The following is a 13884-nucleotide window of genomic DNA, read 5'->3' as shown; positions in this document are numbered from 1 at the left end:
TGCATATATGCCAAAAATGTTGCTGTTTCCCGTTCCTCTTTTAAAAATCTGTTTTCATGTCCTTTTTTGTTTTGAGATGTCCTTTTTTATTCTGAATTAAGGAAATCTTGCAATCAGCAAAACACTCCTTCTCCAAGTCCCTCGATCTCCCTCCCTCTCTCTCTCTCTCTCTGTGTGTCAGAGTCGACTAGTAGTGTGTAGGCCTAATAGACAAACACGTTCCTACTTATCCATGACCTCCACGCGTGTTGGTTTAAATAAATAACAGTTTTATTCTATAATGTCTATTCATAAGTAGAGATGGCGCGGAGCGTTGTTGTGGAAAAGCTCACTCTGCCCCCACCTCCCTCCAGTCCTCTCCTCCTCTCCCCTCCCGCTCAGATAACTGTTTGGTACCAAGCGCACCGCACGCACGCACACACACGCATGCACGCACACCGATACACACAGCTGATGTGACAGCTGAGCAGAGCGCAGCAGAGGACAGTCAAGCAGCAGCAGCAGCAGCAGCAGCAGCAGCAGCAGCCCTCCTGTACAATCCACTGTCCTTGGCTTTAAATCCAGTTTAGTGTTAACATGGCATCCGAGGAGCTTGCCAGAAAACTACAGCGCAGGTTGGCCGCCGCAGAGCCGTCAGAGACTCCGTCGGATCGGATGACAGAAGCAGCAACGACACCGGTGAAACCGACCGGCCCAGACGAACCGAGGGGACACAGCAGCAACGACCCAGATGAACCGCGGGCACGCAGCAGCAGCAGCAGCAGCAGCAGCAACAACAACATCAACGATGATGGCGATGCGTCTTCTGAACTCGGCGCCAAACTCAGCCGAAGACAGGACATCAATGATGGCACTGCGGCTCCGCGGCTCTCCAAGGTGTTCAACCCCTACACGGAATTCAAAGAGTTCTCCCGCAAACAGATCAAGGACATGGAGAAGATGTTCAAGCGGTATGTTTTGGACCTGATAGGATGTGCATTATGTTCGTTGTGGGCTTTTAGGCCTGTATTAAAGCATAATATTACATGATTATTATTTGTCTTATGGAGAGTCTCAGGGGAAATTACATTATAACATGCATGGTTGAATACAGGTCCAGGGATGTTGAATCCTTGGACATAATAGGACTCCTATATCCACATGTTCCATGTGGAACTGGAAGCCCCTGATCAGATTAACCTAATACTAATGCATGTTGATCAACCAAGCCAGTAAAAACACCTAGACTAGAGCACAGAATGCACATTGACTGATAAGTTCTTGGTTGGTTGATTCATTGATTTACTATCTGACTTATCTTCTGCTGGCACTGGTATAAACAAGGTGTCTTTTGGATATGTCTTGCACATGCTTATAGTCATGTGTGCAGCTTAGCTTGCTGTATCGGGAAGAGAGAGTGCTTAGTACAGCCTCCCCTTAATCCTCTGACAGACAGGTAAGTCCATACTGCTGCGGCCTGCCTTGTCACCCTGCAACATCAGTCTGTAAACCAGGCAGTACCCAGCAGCCCCTGCCTGGATTTGAAACCTCCCTGGTTGTTGACATCCCCACCAGGCCAAAATAATGTTTTCTCTCTCTCTCTGTGTCTCTCTCTGACTCTGTCTCTCTTTTTCTTTCTCTCTCTTTCTCTCCCTCTCCCCTCTCTGTCTTTTTCTCTCCCTCTCCCTCTTTCCCTCCCTCTCACTCCTGGGCATTGGGACTGTTCAGGCATTGTGATGGTGTCCTTTTCAATCAGAGCATAAGGGCCACTCTTGTCTGTGGCTGTTTCCTCCAGTGGCACCCCCTACTCTTGGTGACAATAGCATCATTGTGTGTGTGTGTGTGTGTGTGTGCGTGTGCGTGTGTGTGTGTGCGCGTGCATGCTTGCTGTGCTGTGCGTGCGCGTCCGTCCGTCCAGGTTACCTCAGATGAGGGCAGGCTATAAAGCCAGGAATTAAATTACATACAAGATATACAGTATATAATGCATTTTTCTTGGAGCATTGGAGGCTCACCTTTTCTTCACTTTTAGAAACCTTGGACAGCTGTCCGATTGACTATTGTGCAGGTGAAGCTACTTGGAAAAAGGTACGCATCAGTCGTGCGTAGAGGTGAAGCATATTGCAAGTCACTGACTGCAATACCAGCACCGGTCTACATTATGCAGTGACAGTGCAGGTTTTGCTGTGCTCTGGGGATGAACTGTAAAGTTGGAATGACTTTTGATATCCTGTTCAGTTTGGCATACAAGCGGCCCCACAGGAAGAGGGATAGACACTGGAATAGTGTATAGTGTTGGGGAAAGAGAAGAAAGAGTATTTTCATAGTTCCACTCTAGAAGAAACAGCTGGTCTATTGGTTTAAGTCGATGGGGGATTCCCAATCAGGAAACATTTTCTGCCTGTCAGTCTCTCTGTTTGTCGCTCCCTCTCCTCTGTCTCCCAGGCCTTGGGCAAAGTATGATGTGTCTCCAACAATAGTGTTTGTGGTAGTTAATAAGCGTATGTCCTTCATGATGCCCACAAGTGCGCCATGTTGCTGCTGGTTCATGCAATCTTTCCCCCCTACAGTGTTGTCTTGAAGTGTTAATAATAATGTATCACTACCGTTGCAGTATGCTGACTCTATAAACACAGTTACGGCTGTGGTTTGCTACACAAAGGATTATTTGCGCAGGCCATACTTTATACTGCTCCCTTATTTGTCTTTATGACCATTTCCATGCCCAATCTTTAGTGAACAGCACAAATACAGAGGTCAGGTGCATTGTTAAAAAGAGTTTCCTAATGGCTGTTGGCAACAAAAGTCTGACTGTTCAATGCCTCCAGTCTTCAATTATGCAGGTTACTTGACCCCTTGACATCAACTCTGGCAGGTTTGGGCTGTTGAACGGAGTTCATCCATCTGCTATCGTTAGCAGTACTTAACGGAAACTGGGCTTGTCCATTCTAGTGTGCCGCAGGACGAGCTGGGTCAGTATATCTGGTCAGAGTGGGTACTTTGGAATGTGTAAAGCTGAGATAAATAAGTGGGAGAGTCTTTCTACAGAGCATGCACTGAATTCCAACAACAGCTATTCTGTAACCTCAAAAGTTGTCTCTCTGATCTGAGTTGTATCCGCCATCGGATGACAAATGCTTCTAAGTGAACTTGTAGTTAAAACTTAAAATGATATTCATTCCAATGATGTGAGTATATGATGATGACGCTTTAGACATGCATCACCTGACAGCACATGATAAACTGTATATGAGTGTATGCTTTCAAGTCTTAGACAATGTGATATGAAAACATCTTAACTTATTTTAATGGATTTGTGTGTTTCTTTGTTTGAAGACCTTCACCTTAAATATCACCATCTCATCTGGGGGACTACGGATGAAATTTAGCATTCTTGCTAATTCCGGTGTATTTACATTGCATTCATGTAGTGTTCATTAATATGCATTGTCCCGTCTAAATAAATAAATACAATACAATACAATCATCTCTTTGCTTAATCCTGTCCCACTCACCCACTTCCTTCATCCCCATGAGAGATCTAGTGCAGCATCATGTTGAAGTGCCCTAGTTTCTATTTTCAGAAAACGCTGGGTCTGAACTTGAAGGCATATTTCACATTTTAAAGAAATGTAATTTCCCTGTATGGCCATGTTGATGTGAAGTGATTCATGATGTAACCTGGCAAGCAAGAGGCTATGTGTGTGGGAGTTTACTGCCTTGTATTCTCCTATGCAACTGTCACCAACTTATCCATCACCTATGGTGTAATCTCTTAATGAAAAATTGTCTGCAGTCAGCCTTACCACTTGAAAGAAGAAACCCCAGACTTTGACAAACAGATGTCTCATTCTCTCTGCTTATGTTCATGCAACTTCATTTTAGATTTCAGGCTAACATACATACCAACAACTACAAACAATGAACCAAAGTAAAATATTGCCTTAAATATAGATGTGGTTTAAGTGTTTATATACTCAAGCGGTCCGTCAAAACAAGCCTGGACTCCGCTCAACTCTTCCAAAGGCGTTTTTCTTGGCGTTGCCTCGGTTTATCCCTCTATCTTGGGTGAAAAACATTCACCACAATGTTGAGACTCAGAATAAAACCAGCTGCACTCACTGGCTCACCGCCTCAGACACTGAAATGTTCGAAAATTATTGACAGTAAATGCATGAAATTGGGAGAGACAGGCAGACAGACAGGAGCAGAGTGAGGGAAATGAGGAGAAATGGCAGTAGAGAAAGTGACGTCCCAAAAATATATCCTATCATGCCAAAGAGCTCCAGCATCTATAATTAACACTGGAGGAAGCTGCCGAGACAATGAGCCTCAGCCTGGACGGTTGCAATGAAAGTGGCACCACTCCCTCCAAAAGAAAAGGGAGGTTTGGTATAAAAGCATGTGTTGTTGTTTATCAAGAAGGGAACACCCACGCCAACATGTTTCTGTCTGTAGATTATTGTCAGTCTCCCATATTAAAGGCTTATGTGCATGTTTTTCAACGATGGTCTCAGATAAGATGAGGTTATTCTTATTTTTCATTTTTAATATCATCTAGGATTTTTAGACGTTATTTGAGTTTAGTTTATCTTTTTGCGTGCAACTTGTTTTTTAGCCAGGATCTTGGTTGATTTGCTTATAATAAACTCGGGAATCATTCAAAGGCTTCGTCTACACACGGCTACAACCAATATGCACAACCCATGTCAGTTGTTGCAGTATAGTAGCAGTTGTCTCACTGTGTGTTCAAACAGCAGTTGTCCAACACAAGAACAACTTTCACTGCTATCGCTGACAAGATTTCTTCTCGTTTCCTTTGGGAGTTTTGATATTAGTGTTCCTTTGTTGGCACTGTGATGCTATCATGTAGCCTGATTGTTTCATAGTTTATAGTTCTTATTCATGAGGTTCTTTTTGAAATGGAGTGCGGTCCAAGTGGCCTTTTGGAAGAGGAATGAAACAATAGCCTAGTTTCTGGTCTGACTAGATTACTGGCTGGACCATTTAGGGAATGGCATGTCTGATAACCTTGTGTGCATGCACGAGCACACGTGTGTGTGTGTGTGTGTGTGTGTGTGTGTGTGTGTGTGTGTGTGTGTGTGTGTGTGTGTGTGTGTGTGTGTGTGGGCACATGCACACGCAAATATGTGCATGGACTTTGTCAAACCCAGACTGGCTTTCCCCTCAACAGCTGTGTGAACACTTCTATAAATACAGACTGTATCAGAGGGGTCTTCACTGAGCTTTTGCCTCACAGGTGACAGCAGAGAGCTGATGGACAGGTCCCACTATCCATCCTGATTACATGCAAAGATAATGAGATCATGAGTTTTCATCCCAGGGTGGCTGTGTTTGACATTTATTAGAGAAAATGTGATTGACGTTGCCACTCGAACCATCCTGGAAGTGTTCCTTTCTGTCAATCACTTTGTTTTTTATGGAAAATCAGTTGAAATTAGAAATGTACTTAGATAAATGCTACGCTTGCACATGCAATAAGGCAAGCATCGGGCTAAACATGCACTGTTACATTTACCTTTGATAGAAGGTAGAAATAAATAAAATATCTTGGGTCAATACCGTACCCCCAACTCCTCTGCCAGTGCCAAGTTTGATCAAGTTGGATTAAGTCCAAAATGTTCTTCAACCAATATATCAGACAATTTTCTTAATTAATGGAATCTACCAGTCCAATGTTTTTCATCAGTCCAATATTCTTCAACCAATGAGCCATGAGATGGTCTGAGTTACAGACAATGAGCAGCTTCATCAGAGGAATATTATGTTAATTTGTGTACTCTGTAGTAAAAAAAAAAGGTCTAAAATAATCGAGGCAAATTCAGGTCTCCCATTATTAAGTTCCTGTTTTGCTGTGTTTTGCTGTGGTAGGTTTGACTCTGGTAAAGACGGCTTCATTGACCTGATGGAACTGAAGCTGATGATGGAGAAGCTTGGTGCACCACAGACCCACCTGGGCCTGAAGAACATGATCAAAGAGGTGGACGAGGACTTTGATGGCAAACTCAGCTACAGAGAGGTGAGTGTGCGCGTATGTGCGTGCGTGTGTGAGAGAGAGAGATAGCGAGATCTATTTATAAATTATGATTAGTCATTCCTCTGCCTGTATGTGTAATTTTAATTAACATAGTGATGTGAGTTTCTGTGTGTGTGTGTGTGTGTGTGTGTGTGTGTGTGTGTGTGTGTGTGTGCGTGCGTGCGTGCGTGCGTGCGTGCGTGCGTGCGTGCGTGCGTGCGTGCGTGCGTGCGTGCGTGCGTGCGTGCGTGCGTGCGTGCGTGCGTGTGCGTGCGTGCGCTTGCGTGTGCAGCGTGCATACTTTTTAGACTGCGTATATGAAGTGTTTGCTAGGCAGGAAGCAGCTGATATTAACAGGTGGCCCTGGCAACTGTTGGAGCCCCCTCTGTCTGTCTGTCTGTCTGTCTGTCTGTCTGTCTGTCTGTCTGTCTGTCTGTCTGTCTGTGTCTGTCTGTCTATCTATCCAGTTCTCCCCAGTGAGACCTCCTACTCACACTACACTTCTCTCTGGAAACCCACTTTATCTTAACTTATTTATTTATTATAGACTCTTATATTTATCTATATTTTTAAATGACGTCCCAGTTTAGTCCTTGCCAATTCCATATGTACTTTATAGTCTCTGTTACCAGCCCTAAAAGTGACTAGTACAACGGTTCTAGTACAACTGGCTTCCCACCCTTGAACATGGCCAGTTGTGTTCATGGCACCTGGCAAAGCTGGATGCACCATTATGTGTAGAACTAGTAAAGTTGAACATGACATTGTACTGTATGAGAGCATTAGCTAATATATTTATAAAATGTAAATATATTCTCTCTCTCTCTCTCTCTCTCTCTCTCTCTCTCTCTCTCTCTCTCTCTCTCTCTCTCTCTCTTCTCTCTCCCATTTGACTGTTTTGGAGAGAGAATATCCCATTACCTGTCCAATTCCCCTCTGGGCTATATGAGAAACCCTATCAGTTCACACAAAACCAGCAAGGTCACAAAGAAACCCATTCTTTAGAGACAAAGCTACAAAAGTGCTACAACAACAACTTGCAAACGACCGTTAAATCTCATGTGTGGTCTAACTGAAGTTTTAAAATCACCATGAAAAGCATTTTGCAACTATGGTTTGAAGGATGTTTCGTTCATAACTTGTGATAGTCTTTGATCATCTTGAACACAAACACGCACGCATGCACACGATTTATGATTCACCACCTGTGGTTTTCTGTGCCCTGCGTGAGTGACCAAGAATTGAATCAGATTTTTTTAACTAACGAGCAACATCCAACCTTTCTTGCCATAACAATATTGAAGTGATACATAGTTGTCTATAAGTTGATGTATGTTATGGGTTATGACAGTGGTTCTCAAAGTGGATTTCAGGGACTCTCTAGGTTCCTTTATCGGGGTCTAAATTGACCCATACAAGTCTGTAACTTTGACAGTTTACAAATGGACACAAATGGACCGGTTCCATTTGTACACTGTCAAAGTTAAGGGGAGACCTTCAAATTTCAAAGTTTGAGAACCACTGGGTTATGATGTTATCTCGCTGAACTCCCTCTGCTCATCACCTGTAGTTCCTGCTCATCTTCCGAAGGGCTGCTGCTGGGGAGTTACAGGAGGAGAGCGGTCTCATGGCTCTGGCCAGGCTGTCAGAGATAGACGTCTCTACTGAGGGAGTGATGGGGGCCAAAGACTTCTTTGAAGCCAAGGTACAGTCAACGGAGGGGGTTGGACGTGTGTGATTGTGAGTTGTATGTGAGTTGTATATTTTTAACCTCACAACAATCTATTCGATTGTGAAATTCAATGCATTGAAACCATCACATTTATACATTTATATACTGTATACTGTGTGTATATATATGTGTGTGTGTGTGTGTGTGTGTGTGTGTGTGTGTGTGTGTGTGTGTGTGTGTGTGTGTGTGTGTGTGTGTGTGTGTGTGTGTGTGTGTGTGTAATATAGATATTATTATTATTATTATTATTATTTATTTTTTTTAGAAAAGAAACTGTGTTCCCAATGTAGTTATATACTTATATACAAGGTTTCTGGACATCATATATATATATATACATATTGTATATAAACTGTAAAGAGAGAGAGAGAGAAGCCAGTTTGAATCGGTAGTGTCCCAGATCGAGATGCGCCTCATCGCTGTATAATTCAGCCTTTTTGAGATCTGACCTGCATATCTGTGGCCTCGTTCCCTTATTTCTCTCTTGCCGGCGAGGAGGAGAACAGAATCGGGGACGTCACAGGACTCAGGCATTGGTTGAGGAGTTGGAGGAGGCCCACACTGGGAATTTCGTCACACATGTGCTCAACGTTTCTATGCTGATGTCTAAAAATGCCACGGAGCATTCATACTCTGAACAATGTCCTGATCAGGGGCGTCACACCAAATTCTGGGCCCTGGGTACAAGGATTCACTGCGGGCCCCCCATGAATGTTAACTATTAAAAAATAGCAGATATACAAGCTCACAGCGCGCCGCGCTGCGAGCTTGTAGATCTGCTATTTTAGAAAAATCGTGAAAATGTGTGCCAAGAAACCTATGTTTTCATGTCAGTGATGCTCAAACATTTTCATGTGAAGGACCCCCCATCTCAAAATATTTAGTTCCAGGGACCCCCCAGAAGCAAAATTTGAGTTACAATTGTTCACTTAAAAAATACATATATTCAAAGATTTGCGCACATTTTCACGACTTTTCAAAAATAGCAGATCTACAAGCTCGCAGCGCGGCACTCGGTGCCGCGCTGTGAGCTTGTATATCTGCTATTTTTCAATAGCTAAAGTTACTAGGGCCCCTCCACCTTGGGCCCTAGTAACTCAGTCCCACTTTCCTACCCCTTGTGACGCCCCTGGTCCTGATCTACCCTCCGCACCCATGATGGCCCTTGAATTATGAGTCAGCGCATTCCTCTTTTCTGATAATTTTTTGAGGCATTTCTGTTTTGTTAGTGGATGGAGACAAGAAAGGAGTAAGGAGTGAGGCGATTGTGTGACACAGACTGACTCTGACTCAAGCGCACATGAACTTTATGTGGTTAGTGGTTGAGCCACGATGGAGGACCTTTAGTGCAGTACATCCAAACCTCTTTGCCTTGGAGCCCCCCTCTGCAACAAGCCAGAGGGGGGGGGGGGAGTCAAGATAAGATGATAGGATAAAAGTTGATTTCGGTACAGGCACCTAGGCTGAAGTGTAGCCTGACAGCGCATCGAGGGTTTGACTCCCCCCCCCCCGAGAAGACCAGAGTTTATGTGGACGTCATTAAATCACACAACACAAACACTTTTCAGTATTGTCCATTTCATTGTCAATCCTCTGTGTGTTTTCCAGGCGCAGGCTCTCTCTCGGGGCAGTAAGTTTGAGGCTGAAATCCGTGAGGAGAAAGAGGAGCGCCAGCGCGAGGAGCTGGACAGGAAGCAAAGACGAGCTGCCTTCAAAGAGCTGCAGTCCACGTTCTGCTCATGAGGTGTCTCGCAATTACATGTAGACATCAGCGCACGTACAGTACGTGCACCATTCTGACCACGCACATTTCACCTGGAAGGAGACTTTAGAGCTAGCCTCATCGTTTGCCCCCGGTGCAACCAACCAATTAAGTTTTATTTTTGACCTCCCTCAGTGAATCTAGTGTGTGTTGTCATGATAACACTTGTACAGAGTTGGCCTGTTGGTCTTGAAAAGGAGCATCCCTTTGTGAACACAGTGAGTGAATCGTATCATGCCACAGATATGGAACCAGTGTTAAGTAACCCTTATGTCAGTTCACAAAATCCGTTTTCCATTCAATATCAATGGAGAAAGAGCATCTTTGACAATACAGATTTGAATATTGATTCCATTATTATTATTTTATTTTTTTACACTTAAACAAATCTGGTTTAAAGATTTTCTTAGTAATGTTAAAAGGGTAGGGATTAGGAAGAGGGAGCAATATAGCAATATACCTGACACCTGACAGCTAATTGGTCTGATCAATAACACGATAGGTGGGTTCACTGCTTTGGGTCAGCGCAGTAAACAATAACAATGCAGTGTAATCCTACCCTTCCGGAAGCAACTGAGCAGACTAGCACCATCTTTGTAACACAGTCCACTATCTTGGTAATTACATCACCTTCTCATTCACTAATTTTTGTTTTCCGAAGTATAATATATTAATATTTGGTTCACCTTAATCTTGTCACAAAGTGTGGCCGCCTACTTTGAGCAAAACTACAGTGTAAGAATATTTTAATTTCATTCCCAAGATTACCAGCATCACTTCAGTTTTTACTTATATCTTGTATATGGTGGGATCACTGGAGGTGGTGATATTGTCCAGTGTCAGTAGTAGTGACAGGAAAGGTGCTTTAAAGTGGTGAAAACTCTTTATCCAATGAAGCACAAAATGCTTGCTAACAAACCCAATAAGCACATGAAATATCACTTTAATGGAATTTGGCTTTAGAACACTGGTATGTATGTTTATTTTCTAGTTGCAATCTCAGTTATTGTACTGGAATGGCCAATGTAAATTTTACAAATGGGTTTGTGGAGCAACTTCCTTTCTTTTCAGCTTGAATTCATATTCATGAACAATGTTAGGACCATGAAAAAACTAGTTTCTAATGTTGTTAAAATGAAATAAAATTAATGTAATGTATTTTTTCCATAAATAAAATATTAATCACATTTATTTTAAATTGGTCTTTTGTCCCTTTATTGCAGTCCCTTTATTAAGTGGTAGTACTGGTCAAGCACAATTGACCAGTAGTATCAAAGATTGTTTTCTTTGCACTATTTAGTCGTAGGGGGAGAGTGGTGTAATTCCCCTTGTTTAACAGTTGAGACAGTGGTCTTTAAATAACACTATTCTTTCTAGTTGTCCCTAAATGATTTGGGTGGGTGGGGGTCCCAAGAAGATTTGCTTAATGTGCAACATTGTTTTCTCACTCAACAGTAAACACATACTGTACATATACAGCGTATCTGCACATTTCTAAAGTTACAATTTAAGGACTTTAATAATCTTCCAATAACTCTAAAATGAATAATAATCATAATAAATAAGACCAATACTGCGTCACTCAAAACTAATCAATGCACTATACTATAAAAAAGTCAAACAAAATGTAATGCCTCAACTCCTACAATTCCAACTAAGTGATTGTCAGGGTGGGGGGTCCCCAGTTCAAATGTGATTATGTTTGGCGGTCACGGCCTGAAAAGGTTGAGAACCACTGATCAATCCGAATACCAGAAAACCCGCCCTAAAACAAACTCGACCCAAACTAGTTTCCCAACGGGTCTGTGGCCTTAAGCTAGATGCAGATTAGACTAAAATCAAATCTGTTCTTCTGGGGGTCCCTGGAACAAAAAAGTTTGCGATAGGGGTCCATCCGTGGAACAAAATATTTTGAGATGGGGGTCCACGGCCAAAAACACATTTTGGGGGTCCTTAACCACTGATGGGCACATTCTACAAATGTCTTCTAAATGATAACAATTTTCTGAAAAAACTTATGTTGCCATCAGTGTTTCTCAAACTTTGTCATGTGAAGGACCCCCAGAATGATATGTATTTGGCCACGGACCCCCATCACAAAATATTTTGTTCCAGGGACCCCCAGAAGCAAATATTTGACTTTAGTCTATTCTGCATCTAGCTTAAGGCCACAGACCTGTTGGGAAAACGAGTTTGGGTCGAGTTTGTTTTAGGGCGAGTTTTCCGGTTACCATCAATCCTACCAGGGTGTTAAATTAATTCCCCTTTTGTCTGCAGGGTCTAGTTTGAACTGGGATGCCAGGTGGACTGTGGATACACTACTAGAAGGCTACAGAGCAAATCTATGCCCAGTTTATTCAGGTAGTTAAGGGTACGTGCACAGGGGGTCAGGCCAGGTTTTAAAACATTCGCAGCCAGCTGAAAATAGCAGCCTCTGGGTCACCATGGAATTCATAAATCATATCTCATAACTAAAACAGGAGCATTAATCTTTCATACAACAGGGTGTCCCAGTGGTTCAGCCAGGCAGGGAGCTGACCACATAATCACGTCCTTGGTTTGAAAATGCTGTAACTGGAGAACTGTTTTTCATCTCATTCCTTTTTTTTCTCCGGCCTTTTCCCCCCAACATGCTATACAAGGTTACATAACCGATTCGATATTATAAAATAAGCAATGCTATGCACAACAACACCCACCCTGATTTACAAGATAATACCAGGTGAGTTTAGGGCATTCAGACACACAAATTGTACTGTTTTCTGTTTAACATTTAATAACCTTTTCATGACATTTAACCGTGACCCAAAAACCCATAAAATAGGGTAGGTACAACTGCCCATCTTTCCTGGGTGTTACATGTAATTTTGGTGCAACCATTTTCCTGTACAAGTGCCAACAAACTAAACAAAAAGACACTTTTCTTTCCTATTCTTCTTTTCTTTTTTTACTACATAGCTGTGGTCACAGAATTGGACACATTGGTCACATTGCCCAAAGCTCCCTTCCTTGGTAACCTTCTGTAATGAAATGTGTTGATACAGTACAATCTGGTTTCCAAGCTGCCCTGCACTGCTTTATTATTTTAACTACATCTAGTCTGCTCCATTATCAGGACAGATAATGAAACAATCTTAGCCTGGATGAATACCAATTGTTAGTTCACGAGGAGTGAAGCTGACACTGACTGAACACAAATCCTTGCTCAATGATGAAAGTTCAGAAAATGAGTCTGATTTTCGTATTGAATTCAATAGGAAAAATGCATTACAAATAAAAACAATACAAATAAAACTATTCTGCGCAATGGAAAACTATCAGCAGTAAATTTAAGTAAAAGTGACTCATAGTCAAAAGGATAAATATGCATTTTTTTCCCTTCCTTTTAATTAAACACTGAAACCTGCAGTGTCCACTTGTATGCAGTTGCTCCCATGAACACATGGAGGCAGCATTGTAAAAGTCAAGACATTTACAACGCTCTTGTATCCCAGACTAGTGCTACAAAACATTACTGTTACCCTCGTTGATCAGCTTGTTTAGAAAATATTTATTTTATGTAATGTACACTGTACAAGGCACTGAAGCATGTATGATACAGACATACAGTTAGGTCTCATCCCACAATTTTATGCAATCTTATGTTGCTTTAACATTCATTTTCCTTTGAGATGTATATGACAAGTGATTTCTCTCTGTGGAGATCAAAGAGAACAAATATAATATAAATACTCAGGTACTACAATGTTAAGGTTTTTCTTCCTATGGAGATAAGTATAGAAATGTCGTAGAAAATTAATCTTGGGTTTTCATACTGATTTTAGAGGTGATTTTTCAAAATTAATGCAATAATCAACAAATCAAACAACAACAATCAATAAATCTATTGATCACCATTTAGGCACATCTTGATTGTTTTCCTCCTGCGCTCTAACAGGTATGTCATTTAAGCTAGGGGAACGTAGAGGAACAAATCACCCATTTTCAACCTTATCTTAAAGGCCTAATTGTGCCTCGTCACTAATGCTCATCATACACGTCTACTCGGCCTGTGTCTTAGGTGTACTGTGTGGACATTGTAGTTTTGCCTACCAATGACATCAGCAGTTGAGATTCTAATATTCCTATATATATTAGATGCCTAGATTAGATAAAGTGTATTTAAACTGAGCATTAGTGAGGAACCATCCTACTGTATTTGGAGATGGTGTTGAAAAAAAGGTTGCCACAACTGAATATCCATAGCAGCTTAATATTAACATTGAAATGTCTTCCCACATGATCCTTTTGTAGCTGAAGTCTCAGATTCACCGTCCATAGTCTAAACTAGTACTCTATCTAGTAGTCTACTATAGTGTTTCTCAGCGGTGGCGG

At 42.0% G+C, this 13884-nt stretch overlaps 1 protein-coding gene across 1 annotated transcript; it reads left to right on the top strand.

Annotated features, from left to right (window-relative positions):
* Positions 1-576: 576 nt before the first annotated feature.
* On the top strand, positions 577-9491 carry efhd1 (EF-hand domain family, member D1; the record flags this gene model as incomplete). Its single annotated transcript, XM_080731358.1, has 4 exons — positions 577-950; positions 5872-6019; positions 7587-7721; positions 9357-9491. 4 exons carry the CDS (start codon positions 577-579, stop codon positions 9489-9491), a joined length of 792 nt encoding a protein of 263 aa, XP_080587484.1.
* Positions 9492-13884: the final 4393 nt, after the last annotated feature.

This window comes from Nannobrachium achirus (assembly GCF_963921795.1).
Source record: "Nannobrachium achirus genome assembly, chromosome: 8".
Taxonomy (NCBI): Eukaryota; Metazoa; Chordata; class Actinopteri; order Myctophiformes; family Myctophidae; genus Nannobrachium; species Nannobrachium achirus.
The sequence above is the reverse complement of the archived record's forward strand: the minus strand, read 5'-3'. Positions and strand labels throughout refer to the sequence as shown.